The 19841-nt window shown below is 44.5% G+C and overlaps 1 protein-coding gene across 4 annotated transcripts in view; it reads right to left on the minus strand.

The window, feature by feature from the left end:
* Positions 1-364: 364 nt before the first annotated feature.
* Positions 365-19841, minus strand: part of DSTYK (dual serine/threonine and tyrosine protein kinase) — a 58121-nt gene continuing 38644 nt past the window's right edge. For 2 of the 4 annotated variants that reach the window (XM_055581735.1, XM_055581734.1), the window contains exons 4-14: positions 17421-17653; positions 16936-17019; positions 16101-16277; positions 15100-15229; positions 14589-14745; positions 14020-14152; positions 12299-12412; positions 10403-10517; positions 8886-9020; positions 1008-8451; positions 365-555 (exon numbers count right to left, since the gene is read on the minus strand). In XM_055581735.1, coding sequence (XP_055437710.1) covers positions 8264-8451; positions 8886-9020; positions 10403-10517; positions 12299-12412; positions 14020-14152; positions 14589-14745; positions 15100-15229; positions 16101-16277; positions 16936-17019; positions 17421-17653 — 1466 coding nt within the window. In that variant the 3' untranslated portion in view covers positions 365-555; positions 1008-8263. Of the gene's footprint in view, positions 556-1007; positions 8452-8885; positions 9021-10402; positions 10518-12298; positions 12413-13013; positions 13140-14019; positions 14153-14588; positions 14746-15099; positions 15230-16100; positions 16278-16935; positions 17020-17420; positions 17654-19841 lie in introns of those variants that run through there. The other 2 variants (XM_055581737.1, XM_055581736.1) reach the window with 2 other exon arrangements.

Genomic DNA, 19841 nt, shown 5'->3' on the forward strand with positions numbered 1-19841 from the left:
TTTATGGCTGCAGTCACCATCCACAGTGATTTTGGAGCCCATCTGAGCAGATACAAACTACTATATATAAAATAGGTAAACAAGGTCCTACTATATAACGTAGAGAGCTATATTTAATATCTTAGACCCTGATGCTGGGAAAGATTGAGGGCAGGAGGAGAAGGGGACGACAGAGGATGAGATGGTTGGATGGCATCACCCATGTCCATGATGCCATCACCCATCATGGACATGGGTTTGGGTGGACTCCGGGAGTTGGTGATGGACAGGGAGGCCTGGCGTGCTGCGGTTCATGGGGTCACAAAGAGTTGGACACGACTGAGCGACTGAACTGAACTGAAAACTATTTTTTACTTATTCATTTATTTGGCTGTGCTGGTCTTACTGGTGGCACAGGATTTTGTCTTTGCTGTGGTGTGCAGGGTCTTTAGTTTCAGGATGTGGGATCTGAGCTCCTTGATCAGCAATCAAACCCGGGCCACTTGCATAGGGAACATGGAGTCTTCGCCACTGGACCACCAGTGAAGTCGCCTATATCCAATCTCTTGTAATAAACTGTAATGGAAAAGAATATAAAAAAGAATATGTGTATGTATAACTGAAATACTTCTGAACACCAGAAACTAATGCAACATTGTAAATCAACTACACTTTGATTTTTTTAAAAGCCTGTGGTATAGCACATTGCTGGATGCTTGAGTGTTTTTATGGTTAATCTCACTGAGAAGCCTTGCTAAGAAAACAAGGAAATGGGAATAAAAACCAAGGAGGTCTTCTTACAATGAAAGCAAGCCCAGAGGTTGAAAAATGAACCTCCCGGAAACCTGGCTATTTCCCCTCCATGCACAGGCTCCAATCTATAAACCTCCTTCCCTGACCTTGCCGCCCAGGAGTGCCAGAAGGGTGGATATAAACATCAAGCAGCCCAAGAGGTGACCCACGGCAGGCGCTTGTCACCTGGAGCCTGTCCTGAGTCTGTGTTCCTTTTCTAGCAGTTCTTTGATTACCTTTCAGGAATCACGTCTTCTCCACTGAATGTGGTTTTGGTGAGCAGGCAGATCGAGGCTCTGGGCTCCCACCGTGGGATCTGGAGGAGAGAGTCTTCCAAGCCAGAGCCAGTACAGAGAAGACACGGGCCTGGGGCTATGCTGGGCCAGCTGAGAACACCCTCCCTGGCAGCACACGCATCAGGACAGAAACCATTCTTCACAGCCACCATGAAAATTTGCTCTGGTTCCGACTGGCTGATTCGATGAGTCTGACTTTACGGTTTCCTATTGATTTTGTGAGCCTCTGATGTCTTTCCAACACATATTTCCTTTTTCCTAAATTAGCCATTTCATTCATTTTCTAAAATGACGATAAAAATAGATGTTCATAGTAGATGAACAATAACAGAGATTCAATCCACTAGATGTTGGATGTTCTCTCCCTAGGAAAGCCGCTGTTATCCTTTTGATATATGTCCTTACAAACTTTTCTCTGTGTACATATAGAGAGATGGACTAGATCTCTAGATAATTTGGAGTTATGGGAGAATGGAAGAGGTTTTACCAAAAAAAGAAGTCACACTAAATATATTCTTATGTATATTTTTTATAGGATACAGTATAAACATCTTCCTTCGTCAGTACAGAGAAATTTACATCATTCCTTTTAGTGGCTGCATAGCAATCCATGGTGTAAGAACCAGAATTTAATCATCCCCTGTTGTCATACATTAACACTGCCTCCAATACTTTTTAGTATTACAAATAATGATGCAATAAATACTTACACACCCCTTCATGGGTCACAGCCTTGTCATGGCAAAGAGGCTTACATAATTCATGCTACGCAGGGCTACCCCAGATGGATGGGTCATGGTGAAGAGTTCGGACAAAATGTGATACAAAATGAGAAGGAAATGGCAACCCACTCCAGTATTCTTGCCACGAGAACCCGATAAACAGTATAAAAAGACACCAGAAGATGAGCTTCCCCCCACCCCTGCATGGGTTGGAAGGTGTCCAGTATGTAACTGGGGAAGTGGGTGGTGGTGGTTTACTTGCTAAGTCATGTCCAACTCTTGGGACCCCATGGACTGTAGTCAGCTAGGCTCTGCTGTCCATGGATTTCCTAGGCAAGGATACTAGAGTGGGTTGCCATTTCCTTCTCCAGAGGATCTTCTTGACCCAGGGATCAAACCCAGTCTCCTGCATTATAGGCAGATTCTTTACCAACTGAGCCACCAGGGAAGCCCCTACTCAGGAAAAGCAGAGGGCAAACACTAATAGCTCCAGAAAGAATGAAGCGTTTGGGCAAAGTAGAAACAACACATCAGCTGTGGATGTGTCTGGTGGTGAAAGGAAAATCGGATGCTGTAAAGAACAATATTGCATAGGAACCTGTAACTTTAGGTCCATGAGTTGGACGTGGTTAAACAGGAGAAGGCAAGATTGAACACTGACATCTTAGGAATTGGTGAACTAAAATGGACAGGATGGTCGAACTTAATTCAGATGACCATCATACCTACTACTGTGGGCAAGAATCCCTTAGAAGAAATGAAGTAGCCTTCACAGTTAACAAGAGTCCAAAATACAGTACTTCGGTGCAACCTCAAAAATAACAGGATGATCTCATTTCTAAGGCAAACCATTCAACATCACAGTAATCCAAGTCTATGCCCCAACCAGGCACACCAAAAAAGCTGAAGTTGACCAGTTCTATGAAGATCTACACAAACTTGTAGAACTAACACCAAAAAAAAGATGTCCTTTTCATTATACGGGATTGGAATGCAAAAGTAGGAAGTCATAAAGAGATACCCAGGTAAGTGTGATGCTGGAGTACAGAAAAATGAAGCAGAGCAAAGCCTAACAGTTTTGTCCAGAGAACATGTTGGTCTTAGCAAATACCCTTTTCCAACAACTTAAAGAGATGACTTTACACATGGACATCACCAGATGGTCAATTTGAAATCATGTTGATTATGTTTTTTGCAGCTGAAGATGGAGAAGCTCTATAAATCAGCAAAAAACAGACCTGGAGCTGACTGTGGCTCAGATCATGAGCTCCTTATTGAAAAATTCAGGCTTAAATTGAAGAAAGTAAGGAAAACCATTAGGCCATTCAGGAATGACCTAAGTCAAATTCCTTATGATTATACAGTGGAGATGATGAATAGATTCAAGGGATTAGATCTGGTAGACAGAGTGCCTGAAGAACTGTGGACAGAGGTTCATAACATTGTACAGGAGGCAATGTTATGGTCCAGAACCATCCCAAAGAAAAAGAAATGCAAAAAGGCAAAGTGGTTGTCTGAGGAAGCTTTGTAAATAGCTGAGGAAAGAAGAGAAGCAAAAGGCATGGGAGAAAGGGAAAGATACACCCTACTGAATGCAGAGCTCCAGAGAAGAGCAAGGAGAGATAAGGTTTACCTAAATGAGCAATGCAAAGAAACAGAGGAAAACAATGGAATGGGAAAGACTAGGGTTCTTTCCAAGAAAATTGGGAGATATTAAGGGAAATTTTCATGCAAGGATGAGCATGATAAAGGGTAGAAACAGTAAGGACCTAACAGAAGCAGAAGAGATTAAGAAAAGGTGGCAAGAATACACAGAAGAATTGTACAAAAAAGGTCTAGAGCGGGGCATCCTGGAACGTGAGGTCGAGTGGCCTTAGGAAGCATCACTACAAACAAAGCTAGTGGAGGTGTCAGAATGCCAGCTGAGCTATTTAAAATCCTCAAAGACACTGCTGTTAAAGCGTTGCACTCAATATGTCAGCAAATTTGGAAAACTCAGCAGTGGCCACAGGATTGGAAAAGGTCAGTTTTCATTCCAATCCCAAAGAAGGGCAATGCCAAACAATGTTCTCTATTGTACAAGTGTGTTCATTTCACATGCTAGTAAAGTTATGCTCAAAATCCTTCAAGCTAGGCTTCAGCAGTACGTGAACCAAGAACTTCCAAATGTACAAGCTGGGTTTCGAAGAGGCAAAAGAACCAGAGATCAAATTGCCAACATTTGCTGGATCACAGAAAAAGAAGGGAATTCCCGAAAAACATCTGCTTCAGCATCACTGACTATGCTGTGGAATATTTAGAGAGATGGGAGTACCAGACCACCTTACCGTCTCCTGAGAAATCTGTATACAGTTCAAGAAGCAACAATTAGAACCAGACATGGTACAACCAATTAAAAATGGGGAAAGGAGTATGACAAGGCTGTATATTGTGACCCTGCTTATTTAACTTATATGCGGAGTACATCATTCAAAATGCCAGGCTGGATGAATCACAAGCTAGAATCAAGATTTCTGGGAGAAATAACAACAACCTCAGATATGCAGATGATAACACTCTAATGGCAGAAAGTGAAGAAGAACTAAAGAGCCTCCTGATAAGGGTGAAAGAGGGAAGTAAAAAAGCTGGTTTAAAACTCAACATTCAAAAAAATAAGATCATGACATCTGGTCCCATCACTTCATGGCAAATAGATGGGCAAACAATGGAAACAGTGACAGACTTTATTTTCTTGGGCTCCAAAATCACTGCAGATGGTGACTGCAGCCATGAAATTAAAAGATGCTTGCTCCTGGGAAGTAAAGCTGTGACAAACCTAGACAGTGTATTAAAAAGCAGAGACATCACCTTGCCAGTAAAGGTCTGTAGAGTCAAAGCTATGGTTTTTCCAGTAGTCACGTCATGTATGAATATAAGAGTTGGACCTAAAGAAGGCTGAGTGCCAAAGAATTGATGCTTTTGAATTGTGATGCTGGAGAAGACTCTTGAGAGTCCCATGGACAGCAAGGAGAACAAACCAGTCAATCCTAAAGGAAATCAACCCTGAATATTTATTGGAAGGAGTGATGCTGAAGCTGCAATACTTTGGTCACCTGATGCGAAAAGCCAACTTGCTGGAAAAGACCCTGATGCTGGGAAAGACTGAAGGAAAAGGAAAAGGGGGCAGCAGAAGGTGAGACAGTATCACCGACTTAATGGACATGAATCTGAGCAAACCCCAGGGGACAGTGGAGGACAGAGGAGCCTGGCGTGCTGCAGTTCTTGGGGTTGCAAAGAGTTGGACATCACTTAGTGACTGAACAACAACAAATCACAAGCAGTTACAGCAAAAAGTGAAGCAGCCATGGAGTCTGATGTTGTAATCCAAAACAAAACACAACACACACCTGCCCCTGGGAGAAGGCATGCTCCATGCTGACAGCCCCTGGTGGTTACAGATATTGCTGCTTGCTGGTAGAGGCCTATGATGGTGTCCATTGGGCACTGCCAAGGAAGCAAATCTGAAGAGCAGCTTGAGCCTAAAAAGAAGTTCAAATATTCCAAATGCAGAGAGGCCCATATTTGTATCCCATGCCCCAAATGTCTCAAGAGTGTAATAAAGAGTAGCCAGGCTTGTGCACGAGTTTAGAATGTTCCAAGTTCCTGCTAAAGAGAGGCTGGTGCAAAGGGTGTGAACCCAGGAGAGGCTCTGAAAAATAAACTGCTGCCACTGCACTTTTCCCCCTTCTCCTCTGCTGTCCTACCTCCCCTTCCCGGGCCCCACCCTCTAGTCATGTCAAGTGCCCAGGGACTGGGAGTGATCCATGGGGAAGAGTAACATGTTCGGTCAATCTTTACGGCAAACTGAAAGACCTCTAGGAGCCCAGTGGAAATGGAATGGAATAGGGAGCATCCGGTAGACATAGCAAGGGAAGGGAAAACAAAAGCCAAATAGATCTAAACCTAAAATGTTAATATGATCTTTATTATACAGCACATCTGGTGTGTGTGCATCCCAGAAGCACACTCTATAAAACCAAGTCCAGCCATTCAAAATTACACTAAATGAAGACTCAACCCATAGTTGTATGGCTTAAAAATATACACAATTAACACTGTCCTGCTGTAACAATATTATGGATAGAGAAAGGGAGCACAAGAGGGGAGAGAGTGTAAGAACTGCAGTTTGTGTCCGAGTAATTTTCTCTTGTTATTGCACTTTTATTCTACATACTTAGTATATTACACTTTTATTTAACACTGTAATAATAAACATTAGTCCTTTAAAACAAACACACAAAAACATTACGTAAAGACAAAAGACAACAAGCTATCCAGACCGGTTTCCAATGTCAGGTGTTCACACACAGTCTGTTTTCCATCAGCTCAGCTGGACTGGATGTTAACAAAGCAGATAAAGTTAAAAATAAAACCCTTTTAAGAACAGTAGTGCTATTTAAAATCCCCAAGGGAGTTTGCCATACAAGTTTCTCAAGGTTACTCCCACCTAACCCACTTAAACACCCACTAGTCCTAACCCACCCCACCCTCATATTTAGAAGGATAAACCCTCTTTTTTTCTTTTAAAGAAAAAGTGGGTTATTTGATCCAGCAAATCCAAAAATCAAGCTTTGAAAACTCAAAGAAAGCAACTACTCTTTTGGCAATGGACTCTTGGAGGGCCATTTATCCCACTCTGATGCAGTACGAACTTCCTGACTAGTCAGATGGAATACCACGCACGCCTTCTCTCCAAAGCAAGGCCAGGGGGAGTCTACTCCCCAAAGTGCCATTACAATCACCAACCCCCTTGGCTTCTCAGTGCTAAATAATAAGCCAAAAAATAAAGTGTCGTTCAGTGCAGTTATCACTTCGCAGCCCTGCTACCCCAAACCACTTCTCTGATCAGGGAAAAACTTTCTCGACGCCTCTTTGGCAGCTCAAGCAAAAATGCAAAAAAAAAAAAAAAAAAACCCACCAAAAATGCAACGGAGAGCTGACAGGTAGGAGCTGAGAGTTGTACAGTCCCGCGTTTCTATCTGTGGCAGTAATATAGCCTTCCCTTTCACTCTTTTTAGTGTTAAAAATTAGGAGAAGCTGCTGCCTAGGCTCTGTCCCTTTAAAACTGATGGGAGTCACAAATGACTTCTTTGGTCTGGGAAGAACCAGCACAGCCCTCCTTTCCAGAGAAGTGAAAGGCTTTTGCTCAATGAGCCTCTCTCTGCAGAGGATCCAGGGAACTAGGGCATGTCTAGGGAAATCCACCCCAACGTGCGTCCCTCAGTCTGCCCAGACCAACCTTGCTGCCAGCTCCCTCGGCCAAGGCAGCGACTCTGGAGCCCCAGACCACACTGTGTCTCCTGACTGCTCGGCAGGAAGGTTCCTCAGCCAGTTCTGAAGCAACAGAAGGGCCCAGACTTCAAGCACATTAAAAGTGGCCAGGTGATCAATTTCAGGCTGAGGTAAATTTCCCTAATTCAGGTGGTAAGGAGGAGGGAACACAGTAAGGGTAATTCTTCTCTCCACCCTTCCTCCTACCCCAGCCACAATCTCACCGCATCACGTGGGAGCACAGACAACCAAAGCTAGGAGGTAAAATCTTCAAGACTTTGGTCTTGTGGAGCCCTCTACAGTCCAAGAACTGCCAGACTTCTTTGAATATCTAGTGTCTTCCCAAGTAATATACAATACAGTACATTTCATGGCATTCCATCACTTAAATAATGGGTGCCAAGGAATAAAGAACCCAAAATTAGTGGACACTGTTATTAAACAAAAGCAAAGTATAAACACATGTTATACATATGTATTCCTGTACTCAGCCTGCTGAGTGTTTAAATAACACTTCCAAATATCTACATCTGGACTGTGGCTGGCCTGGAGACTTTCAGGAATATTTTGCACCTTTTCTTGATACTTTTTAAAAAATGAACTGTAACTGCTCATCTCCTTACTAAGCATTAGCCCCTCCCCTGCTTCTTCCTACTAAGGCAAGAGACATGGGGCATCTGCTAGCAAACTAATGTCTGAGAGCAAACTAGGCCACAGAGGGTAAACTGAAAAGCGGCTCTGGGTAGAGAAAAACCTAGCCTCCCATGTGTAAATAGGAGTGTGGACTACTAAGGCTTCTAAGAATGTTGGGAATGTGGGCTCCACAATGGAAGCACAGAGTCCCCATTACAGCTGGAGCTAAAAAAGTCTGGAAAAGGGAACTGTGTACGACTTTTCTTGAAATTTCATACAGAAGAGATTTATACTGATTTTTTCTTGGCTAAAGAAATAGCTTGGGTACAGGGGACTGCTGGATATGCCTAAGCAGCCATCCAACTCTTCACCATCTGGGAGTCATCTCAGCCTGGGAGGGTCTCAAGTTTCCCAGCAAGCATCAGTCCCCTTGGGAGCTCTCTGTAATGAATAAATGTCAAATTCTTCCCATAGCCAAAAGGTGAGGGGAAGGAAAAAAAAACAAAGAGTGAAAGAGAAAGGTCTCTGCTGTCAAGTAGAATCATCGAGTCCTCTGTTTGGCCTCTCAGAATGTGACTTGCATAGCCGGTCCATGATGCCCTGGAGCATGGGCTGGACAATGCCCAAGAGAGGTCTCTGAGAGGGGTCACCATCCCAACAGGCTTCCATCAGCTGCCAGCACTCCTCATCAAACACAGGAAGGCGTTCTGGACGGGCCCCTAGAGAACGGAGCATCAAAATAAGACCAGAGGCAGCGAGAAGGGACCGACACAACGAAGAGGCATGATCAGCCCCGAGGCCGACTGCCCAATGTGGGCTCAGGATGTTAAACGATGCAATAAGTTTTGGCTTCAGCTGCATTTATCTAGGTTAGAACTTAATAGTAACAGTGATGAAAAACTGGAATATACCGGTATAGGAAGTTCAAGAATTAGACATTTTAAAGAAAAAAGCCTTTCTGAGAATTCAGAACCATGGGGCCTGGAAGGAAAGGTTGGACTTAAATGTCTTTTCTGGATTCCATGATGGTTTAAACGCGTATGAGGTCCTGATGTGAAGTGGCCAGAGCAGGGAATGGGAGGTGCTGCGGGAGCAGGGGGTCTCAGCGTGCTCCCGCTAGGGGAGTCGGTGAAGCAGGGCTCGTGGCTCTTACCTCTCCGCACATTGTTCCAGAGATGGTCTTTGCTGGCACACCTCTCAAATGCCTCAGGGAGCTTGACAGAGCCTGAGCAGATATACCAGAAGAGAATGCCAAAAGCGTAGACATCCACGGAGTTATCATACTTCCCTGCAGCAAGAAAGTGTGACAAGTAGTGAGCAGGGACGGAATCAACAGCCTCACTCTCACCTGCATCAGTGGAGGCCTTTTCATACTTTTTTCTAAAGCCTTCACTATCCATTATCTCTTATAACAACCCTGTTAGAAAGGACACATTTATAATGCCCATTTTATAGTATAAACAATTATGGCACTGGGAGGGCCAAAGATTAAGAGAACCAAGACTAGAACTTGACAAAGGAGAAGGAAAACAGGCCTTTAATTTTAATGGGACTGTCAAGAAGATTAATCCTGAAAGGTCATATTAGGGAAATAAAATTGGAAAATACAGGTGGGTAAATAGGTTGGAACCAGAACATAAAGATATTTAAAGTCAGACCGTCTGGACTGGGTGGGTAGAAGGGGTCATTTATGCTTTAGAGCAGGAGGTAACATGAAGAAAATATTTTAGAAAGATTACTTTTACAACAGTAGGATGAACTGCAGTAGAAACGATCAAAGGACTTTAAATATGAAGTAGCCAAAATCAAATAATAGAAGTGGGAATAGAAATTTTTTTAAAGTCAGGGAAAAAAAAATGATGACTGTCTACTTGTGTTCGATGTGTGTAAAACTACAGTTAGCACACTACTACTAACTACTGTGAGCACACTGCAGTTAGTGTGTCCAGCCAACTCCCGATCCTAACGCTGCCGCTCAGCATGGCCGACTCTGCGACCCCATGGACTGTAACACGTCAGGCTCCATGCAATTCTCCAGGCAAGAATACTGGAGTGGGCTGCCATTTCCTTCTTCAGGGGATCTCCCTGACCCAGGGAGCAAACTCGACTTTTCTGCATTGGGAGGCAGATTCTTCACCACTGAGCCACCAGGGAAGCCCGAGCAGCTTCCTACTAGCCATCTATTTTACACGTGGCAGTGTACATAATGTCAGTGAAACTCTCTTAATTCGTTCCACCCTCTCCTTCCCCTGCTGTGTCCTCAAGTCCATTCTCTTCATCTGCATCTCTATTCCTGCCCTTCAAATAGGTTCATCAGTATCATTTTCCCAGATTCTGTAATATATGTGTTAATATATGATATTTTTCTATTTCTGACTTCACTCTATCAATACTTTCTGATTAAATAATTGGTTGACTATGGCAATTACGGCACTAACAGCCCAGAGAGACAGCCAGAAGACAGCTGGTGCCTCCCATTTATAACTGTCTTTCTTGCTCCCGTACCTCTTTCCTTTTCTCCCTACTTGTCTTGGGTTTCTCCTGTTCTGGTTCCTCCCCTGCCTGTACCAGAACTGGCAGTAGTACTTGTGGGTATTACTTAGTCCAAAGGGTAGCACTTGGTTAAAATACAGAGCTCTGCCCAAACCCACTCCCCGCCCTCCGGCTTACCTGTGAAAAGCTCAGGGGCCATATGGATTGGCGTCCCCACAATGCTGCCTGACATCATGGCCTCTGGCTTGCAGAATCCTAAGTCCGTGATCTTGGCACGGTTCTGCTTGTCCAACTGCCGACGAAGCAGGATGACAGTCACCCTATGCCTGGTCCTGCACACAGTGCTCAACTGCATACCCAAGCTCAGAAGTAGGCATCTACCTCAGAGCAGCACTTCATCAGCTCTGCCTCCAGCCTCCCTGCCTCCAGATCCACTCCCATTCCTTCTTCTCCCTAAACCGTAAGCAACCTGGAGCAAGGACTGTCTTTTTCATCTTTGCGTCCCCAGCACATACATAGTGCCTGGCACGCATCAGGAGCTTAGCAAATCTTGGAAGAATGAGTAAGTGAAGGACATAAGGAATGTATTTCAGTTCCTGATTATTCTCCTCTGACCTCCAGAACCCAGGGCAGAAAGTTGGTAAGAAGGTTGAGCTCCTTTGGCCAGCTGAGGGCTTTTCTGACACCCTCAAGTTTCCTTTCCTAAGGATATCTATGTCTCAGAGGAATATAGAAGCAACTGTATGTATATATAATGGAATATAACTTAGCCATAAAAAAGAACAAAATGATGCCATTTGCAGTGACATGGATGGACCTAAAGATTATCAAAAGAAGAGAAGTCAGTCAGACAGAGAAAGACAAATATATGATACCACTTCTATGTGGGATCTAAAAATGATACAAATGAACTTATTTACAAAACAGAAGCAGACTCATAGACATGGAAAACAAACTTATGGCTACCAAAGGGGAAAGGGGTGGCAGAGGGATAAACTATGAGTTTTGGATTAGCAGACACAAACTATACATATAAAACAGATAATCAACAATGTTTATAGCACAGGGAACTATATTCAGTATCTTGTAATGGCATAAAATTGGTAAAAATATGATAAAAGAATACAGATATGTAGAACAGAATCACTTTGCTAATACCAGAAACTAACACAATGTTATAAATCTTTATGTAACTATAACCGTGCTGTGCTCAGTCCTGTCCAACTCTTTCTGACCCCATGGGCTGCAGCCCGCCAGGCTCCTCTGTCCATGGAATTTCCCAGGCAAGAATATTGGAGTGGGTTGCCATTTCCTTCTCCAGGGGATCTTCCCAACCCAGGGATCAAATCCACTCCTCTTGTGTCTCCTGCATTGGCAGGTGGATTCTTTACCACTGAGCCTCAAGGAAGCCCCGATAATGGCATTTTAATTATGTGGAAGAATGTCTTTTCCTTAGAGATACAAGCTGAAGTATTTGGGAGCAAAGTTTGTTTTAAATTAATTTAGCTGCTCCTGGCCTTGGCTGTGGCACTTGGGAGCTTCCATCTTTGTTGTGGCATGCAGGGTCTTTAGTTGCAACGTGAGAACTCTTAGTTGCAATTATGTGAATCTAGTTCCCTGACCAGGGATTGAACCTGGGCCTCCTGCATCGGGAGCACAGAGTCTTAGCCACGAATCACCAGGGAATTCCCTAGAAGCAGACCTTTATCTGCAACTTACTCTCATATAGTTTAGTAAAAAAATGTGTGTGCATATGCAGGTGAAGAGAGAGACAAAGACAGCCTACACTAGGAGAGAGAATATGAATCTGAATGAGACCCTATGGACTGTAGCTAGCCAGGCTCCTCTGTCCGTGGAATTCTCCAGGCAAGAATACTGGAGTGGATAGCCATTCTCTCCTCTAGAGAGTCTTCCCGACCTAGGGCTCGTCTCCTAGACGCGAGTCTCCTCCATTGCAGGCAGATTCTTTACTATCTGAGCCGCTAGGGAAGCCCTGATGTATGTGTACCTCCTTCCAAAGGTCACTTACACGCAGAGACAGGGAGTTACCCTGGGGAAACAGCTCTTACGTACCAGCACATTTTTCAGTTTGACATCACGGTGGACAAGTCCCTGGCTGTGCAGGAAGCGGATTCCCTCCACAACATCTAGGGCTATCTGCAAACGGGTCTCCAGGGCCAGCCCAGCCTTGGGGAGACAAAAGGGTTTACGTGTCACCAAGAGGACGACTCCTCAACCCAACTAGCTTATACCAGCTGAGAGTTCCTCTGTGAGGTACTGAGAGACTGTGCACACCAGGGCACACGAGCAGAGAAGTGGATGAGAACAAGGGAAGAGGAAGGCAGGCAGGAGAGGGAGACAAGGGAGAAGCAAGGAGAGGCAAGCTGCAAGGGCCAGAGCAAGCCTCCTGGAGGCAGCACTCAGGCAGCCGGACGAGCCCCAAAGGCGACCAGGAAAGCCACAACCAAACACCCGAAGGCATGAGCTCATCTCTAACCTGAATAAACTCTAGAACTGCCTTAGAGACTCAGGGTGAGTATTTCTAGGACTCTCAGGCAGATTTACTTCTGTTGCTTTGTAGGCCTGGTTAGTCCAGGTTTGGTTTTATGGATTCAAATGCCAAAGTCATTCATGTTACTTTTGGCAAAGTTCCAATTTAGGGTCTCCTGAATTCTGGAGAATGTTATATCACTTATCCAGAAGCCCATATATGGTTCTCTAACCCACTTATGGAAAAGCACCTCAAGGTGCTGAGCCTAACTCCCCTGAAATGAAGAAGGGAAGCCACCTGGAGAGTCCTTTTCTTCATTTTATTGATTTCTCATGGCTCCTGTAAGCATTTCTGAAGATTCTTCTGTCTTACTTCTGAAAGCTTCCATATAAACTGGGAAAAGAGGCACCTGTCAGAAGAAACCTACCAGACACTCTGGGGTTAGCTTTTCTAGCTCGTGTAAAGGACAAACAAAAGAAACCTCCCTATTTCTCTGCTGGGGGCTGTTTTAGATGAGGGGAACTCAGCATTCAACTGAGAACATTTTACCTTCGTTCAAAATCTTTTGCTTCTCACTGTCTACAAGAGGATTTGAATTTTATGGAATTCTTAACAGTTTTGGTCTTCTATAATTTGTTCCCAGCACTTCCTTGCATATCGTTTCCCCTCTATTCCCCAAATGAACCACGTGCTCCAACACAGTCATAGTGTCCTTCACACGTCCTGGGCACTAGCCTATTTCTTCCCCTGGTATAACTTCGTCTTTCCAACATCTGCCCAAATTTTACCCACCAGGGTATTATCAAACTCAAATGCCACCTGTTCATGAAATGATCACTGACCAGTTTTTTTTAAAGTCCTGGCCAAAATATATATTATATATATATATATTTTCCAATTATATGTTTTTTGATATCCTCTTATGTTGCTTAATACAAGGCCTTGTACAAAGTAACCACTAATAAATATTTGTTGACCAAAAAAACTGGTTTAATTCACAGAGAACAAAAAAAAGAAAGAATAGTAGTTATAGGAAGCTTTTCTGCTCCTCTGTGTAGTCTAGATTTTTACTATTACCACAATAGGTAAAAGTAGTGAATTGCAATATTCTAGATATAAAATGGGGCCAAAAAACAACTTCTGAGACATTTTTTAGGGTTTTGGAACTGAAGGTAATCAAGTTTGATTACTCCAAAAATGTCTTATGAGAGCTAGAGGCTCTGAATCAGGAAGAAGGGAGGAAAGGCCAGAAAGGAGCCCGTGAACCTGGCTGCCAACCGGCCACCCCCTGTTGGGCCCCCACCTTCAGTCCCGTGTAGAGGTCCCGGTGCAGCCGCTCCATGATGAGCAGCACGGCGATGCTGGAGCCACCGCCGTAACTATAGTCGATGACGGAGCCGTGCAGATCCACCAAGCGCTCATGCTTCGGCAGAGACCTGGTGAGGAGCAGAGAGGCCTGGGCTAGAGCACCAGGTGCTACCCTCGAGTAGCACGCCACCACGGGGGCCTGTGCTTAGTCCAGGCCCAGAGTAATGGTCCTCAGGACAGAGGGAGGGCAAAGAGAATGGCCTCTCTAACAAGGACAGAGAATTACGGAATCTGAAAGGGGACAGGCCTTGAGGACTAAGGAAGAAAGGCAAATATGAGGATGTGTCTAAGAATTAGGATGGGGGAAAGGGCAGGGAAAGGAGTAAAGGCCTTGAAGAGAGCACATTTCTGGACCTGACACAGAAATACTGGTCTACAACATTGTGCGACATGGAATAGAGAGACAGGGCACACTGTATCTCTTGGTACAAAATTTATACGAGGTTTCTAGGTTCTTCTCTAGAAGAATTGCTCCCCACAAAGCTGACAGAGACCAGAACCTACCTCATATAGTGGAACTCCAAAGCGAGGTCATTCCAGTGCTTCTCATCTGGAGGGACAACCGACTTGAGGGCACAAGGGAAGTGCCCCCCCCAGCTGTCACACAGGTACACCACGCCGTACTGGCCCCGGCCCAGCTCCTGCCCCAGTTTAGGTTTACCTGTAAGGGACAGAGATAAGGCAGGAAGGGTGTGAACGTGCTGGGCAACTGACTCCTAAGACTCTCAGACGCGGACCTGCCTAGAAGCAGGAAGTCATAACTCCGCCAGGGGAAGAAATGTGGGTGTTTTGTAAACCAGTAGTAACCTAACTGCTTTAATTTAAATAAACTTCGGGTGTGTTACTGGAACTATATAAACAGCAGGACCAAGCAGACTTCATCAGAAACTCAAAAATAGTAGATGTTTAGACAGCTTTGCAAGCTTTAGACAGTGGGATTCTCCGAGGTTGGGTGTGAGGATGTTAGGTATCCAGAAGCCCCCTCCAATTTCCTAGGGAAAAAGTGAGGACTCACGGTGCAGTAAGACATCCTGTAGAGAACGGCTTTCCAGCGAAAGGCGGGCCAGGCGGGGAGCATGATCTTTCCGAACCTTCAGCCATAGATCTTCAGTTTTCTCCAACCGGCCTGAGTGGCCAGCTTCCAGCTGGGACAGAAAAAGAAGAAAGAAATATGGCTTATCAGGTCCCCAGCCTTGGCTTCCTCACCTATTATAGGGATAACAATATCCACCTCATGAGGGTAACTGTGAGAATTAAGGAAGATGCATGTAACGCAACTCAGGGGTTGGCAGGTACTGAGCACTCATTAAGTAGTAATTTTTTCCTCCTGGATGTATAATCACAACTACCCACCCTCCCCTCCACAAACATGTACACATATGCAACTGCACACACCCACACCGCCCACCCCACCCCCCCCCCCACCCCGCAAAAGGCACAAGCAAATGTCACATAATTGCAAACTCCTATGAAAGTTGGGGGCTTCCCTGGTGGCTCAGACAGTAAAGAATCTGCCTGTGGTGCAGGAGACGTGGCTTTGATCCCTGGGTTGGGAAGATCCTCTGAAGGAGGGCATGGTAACCCACTCCAGTATTCTTGCCTGGAGAATCCCCAAGGAGCCTGGCAGGCTGCAGTCCATGGGGTTGCAAAGAGTCAGACATGACTGAGTGACTAAGCACACACATGGAAGCTGAAATGCCATCCCTTTTTGCCACTCATTCCTAAAATACTATATAAACTCATATAAAATTCCTACCCCTTGATTTTCATTCCTCAGTGAAGTGAGGAGAAATTAACTGAGTTTTCTCCATTCCTTTCTAGAGATAGAAAAACATCCACACGAAACATTTATTGATGAAACACCCTGTAACTTAGTATTATCCTCTAACACAACAGAAAGAAAATATACTGACGATTTTTTAAACAATTATATGGAGGGCAGTAGATAAAGCACTCCACAGCGAATGAGGCTCCTCTCTGCTTGATCCGGTTGCATTCCCTTTCCTACAGACTCACCTGCCGCAAGGAAGCTGCAAAGGCCTCGTGAGAACTGTTGAGCCGAGTCCTGAACTGGCTGCAAATGCTTTTGGCCAGCTTGGAGGCACTAAGGCTCTCGATGGCTTCCTGGGCCACCTTCCTCTTCCACTCCAGTGTGATGGCAGGTGGGCTCACCCAAGTGATTCGCTGGATGATCTGTCAGAACAGGGGTAGTGAGAGCACTGAGGGGTGGAGACCGGAACCACTAGAACCCCTTCCTCGCTGGATTACCCATTCAGCAGGCCAGGAACTTAAGACAAGAGCTATATGAGGTCCAACACTCCTCTCCAATTTCACCTACCCCAAAATCGGGGCTCAGTCCAACGGAAAGCATCAAAGAACACTAGGCTTGGAATGCATGTTCACGAATCCTCAATACATTACAGTCAGTACTGGGGGTGCCTGGTAAATCCCTTTCTAAAGTCAGCAAATAATTCAATATAAGAACCAGACTGAATACCAGAAAATAAATCCTACTCATGGTCTTTGGTAACAAAGCCTGGTTCTGAGAAAACACTTAGGTTGGGGAAAAGAACATGAAACAGCTAGAGAAGTAGAGGTTTATGGCTCCATAAAATATCACTTAGATACATACATCACTTCTAAGAGTTAAAGGGGACACTGTTAATAATTATTTCAGAACAGGCATAAATCAGAACTTCCCCAGGCAGGAAAATCAGGACAAATGGCCACCCATACTGACAGATATCAGTTTGTCTAGGACAGACATCCTAGACATTAGTTCCTGTTGGAGTGACCAAGATTCATCTGAGCCAATTGGGGGCTGAAAAATCTTTCCCTAAAAAACCTCTACCTGTTTGATTTGCTCCCACAGCATCCTTGTAACTGAGGACCCTGAGTGAAATGTGACTTCAACATGATAGGCAGCATTTAAGATCTGAAAAAAGAAGACACAATAAGAAAGTCAATATGCCCTGAGTAAAGTGGATAATTTAAAAATGCAACAAATGATATTTATTTCAAGAACATGGTCCAGTTTCAAGGTTGCCAAATCCACCCCTCAATGTATGTGCAGAGTCAAGGCAGCGCGATCATCTGTTTTGTGACCAGTGGGACCCCTCTACTTCATCTTCATCATCTTGCTCATTGGCTGAACTGCAACCTGGACAGTTCACAAGCACCTCCCACAGACAGTGGTCATGAGACAGGAAAACAAAATTCAAACTGGACTGGCAAAAAGACTGAAAGGGAAATTCTTGGCTAACTTGACACTGGGCTCATGGGTGGATTCCGTTTCATGTGTTATCTGTGGCCAGCTCTTAACTACCCTCTGAGTACCTGTTTGAGATAATTACTGGTGATGTGAACTGAGACATCCTGAGACTTCTCCAGGCTCTGCAGGCACCGTTCCAGGGTTCCAACGAAGCTCTCACGTAGGTAATCCACGGAGCTTATCAGCTTGTTAGCCACTGCTTGATTAAGCCGGGAAATGATGAGCTCCTGGATCTGTCGGATGCAGCATTTGATCTCTCTGGTGCCCACTGGTTCTCCATTCTCAGGGACAATGACATCTATGGAGGCACAGCAAAAAGCTAGTTGGTTGTGAGGGGAATGGACAGGTACACTGAATAAAGTCGGACCCAAGGAGCTAGCATGCTGATGGCTACAGAACACACATGGCTGACTACCTTGGGCTCTCGGCATGCGGGGCCACGCAGTCCTCAATCATTTCAGGCATCTAAGAGTCCTAAAGGAGCACCTGTTGTACAGAATGAACCTACTGATTCTGTCAGCTCTTACATCACATTTACAGAAGGGAAGGAACAACATTCACTGAGTGCAGGTTATCTGAAATGCACAGGAAGTATTTTACATATCTAATCTAATTTAACCCTAACAACAACGTCAGAAGGGTATCACTGGTTATATTTGATACATCAGGAAAAAGCTTCAAAAAAAGAATAAACTGGGCACCGGGTGGGGTGGGGGGTGGTAGAGTTAGGGAATAATATACCTAGCATTTGAACGCAAAGCTCATGAATTACAAAGCCTCTAATCTTTGTAATATTTCACACTTCCAAGCATATAAATGAGAAAAATCGAAGAGTCAAGAATTCAATTCTAATCAATTACTAGAGAAATAAAAAGTAAAACTGGAATGCTGTCATTGCCTCAAGGATACAAATGTGCATCCTTGCATTGGAAGTGCAGAGTCTGAACATCTGGACCGCCAGGAAAGTCCTCATGCTGAGGTTTTGAAGCTGGTTCCCAGGAAGATGGTAACATCAATAACCAGGAATAGATAAAGACGCAGTAAGTGTGGAAATTGTGAGTATGAGCTCAGGAATCAGACTGTCTAGATTCAAGTTCTGCCTCTACTACTTAGTATCTGTGTGACCTTCAGCAAATTACTGAAGCTATCTGAGCCTTGCTGCTGCTGCTAAGTCGCTTCAGTCGTGTCCAACTCTGTGCGACCCCAGAGACGGCAGCCCACCAGGCTCCCCCGTCCCTGGGATTCTCCAGGCAAGAACACTGGAGTGGGTTGCCATTTCCTCCTCCAATGCATGAAAGTGAAAAGTGAAAGGGAAGTCGCTCAGTCATGTCCAACTCCTAGCGACCCCATGGACTGCAGCCCACCAGGCTACTCCATCCATGGGATTTTCCAGGCAAGAGTACTGGAGTGGGTTGCCATTGCCTTCTCTGATCTGAGCCTTAGAAAATGGTAATAAGCAGAACCCACCTATGGAGGCTGTTCTACTACATTAAGAACTATGGACGGAAGTTCATGACATTGTACAGGAGGCAGTGATCAAGACCATCCCTAAGAAAAAGAAATGCAAAAGGCAAAACGGTTGTCTGAGAAGGCCTTACAAATAGCTGAGAAAAGAAAAGAAGCAAAAGGCAAAGGAGAAAAGGAAAGATATACCTACCCATCTGAATGCAGTTCCAAAAACAGCAAGGAGAGATAAGAAAGCCTTTCTCAGTGATCAATGAAAAGAAATGAGGAAAACAACAGAATAGGAAAGACTAGAGATCTCTTCAAGAAAATCAGAGCTACCAAGGGAACCTTTCATACAAAGATGGGCACAATAAAGGACAGAAATGGTATGGACCTAACAGAAGCAGAAGATATTAAGAAGAGGTGGCAAGAATACACAGAAGAACTATTCAAAAAAGATCTTCATGACTCAGATAACCATAATGGTGTGATCACTCACCTAGAGCCAGACATCCTGGAGTGCAAAGTCAAGGCCTTAGGAAGCATCACTATGAACAAAGCTGGTGGAGGTGATGGAATTCCAGTTGAGCTACTTCAAGTCCCAAAAGATGGTGCTGTTAAAGTGAACAAAGCTGGTGGAGGTGATGGAATTCCAGTTGAGCTACTTCAAGTCCCAAAAGATGGTGCTGTTAAAGTGCTGCACTCAATATGCCAGCAAATTTGGAAAAATCAGCAGTGGCCACAGGACTGGAAAAGGTCAGTTTTCATTCCAGTCCCAAAGAAAGGCAATGCCAAAGAATGTTCAAACTACCACACAATTACACTCATCTCACACGCTAGCAAAGCAATGCTCAAAATTCTCCAAGCCAGGCTTCAACAGTACATGAACTGAGAGCTTCCAGATGTTCAAGCTGGATTTAAAAAGGCAGAGGAACCAGAGATCTAATTGCCAACATCCTTTGGATCACAGAAAAAGCAAGAGAGTTCCAGAAAAACATCTACTTCTGCTTTATTGATTATGCCAAAGCCTTTGACTGTGT

Source organism: Bubalus kerabau, chromosome 5 (genome assembly GCF_029407905.1).
Source record: "Bubalus kerabau isolate K-KA32 ecotype Philippines breed swamp buffalo chromosome 5, PCC_UOA_SB_1v2, whole genome shotgun sequence".
In the NCBI taxonomy this organism is placed as follows: Eukaryota; Metazoa; Chordata; class Mammalia; order Artiodactyla; family Bovidae; genus Bubalus; species Bubalus kerabau.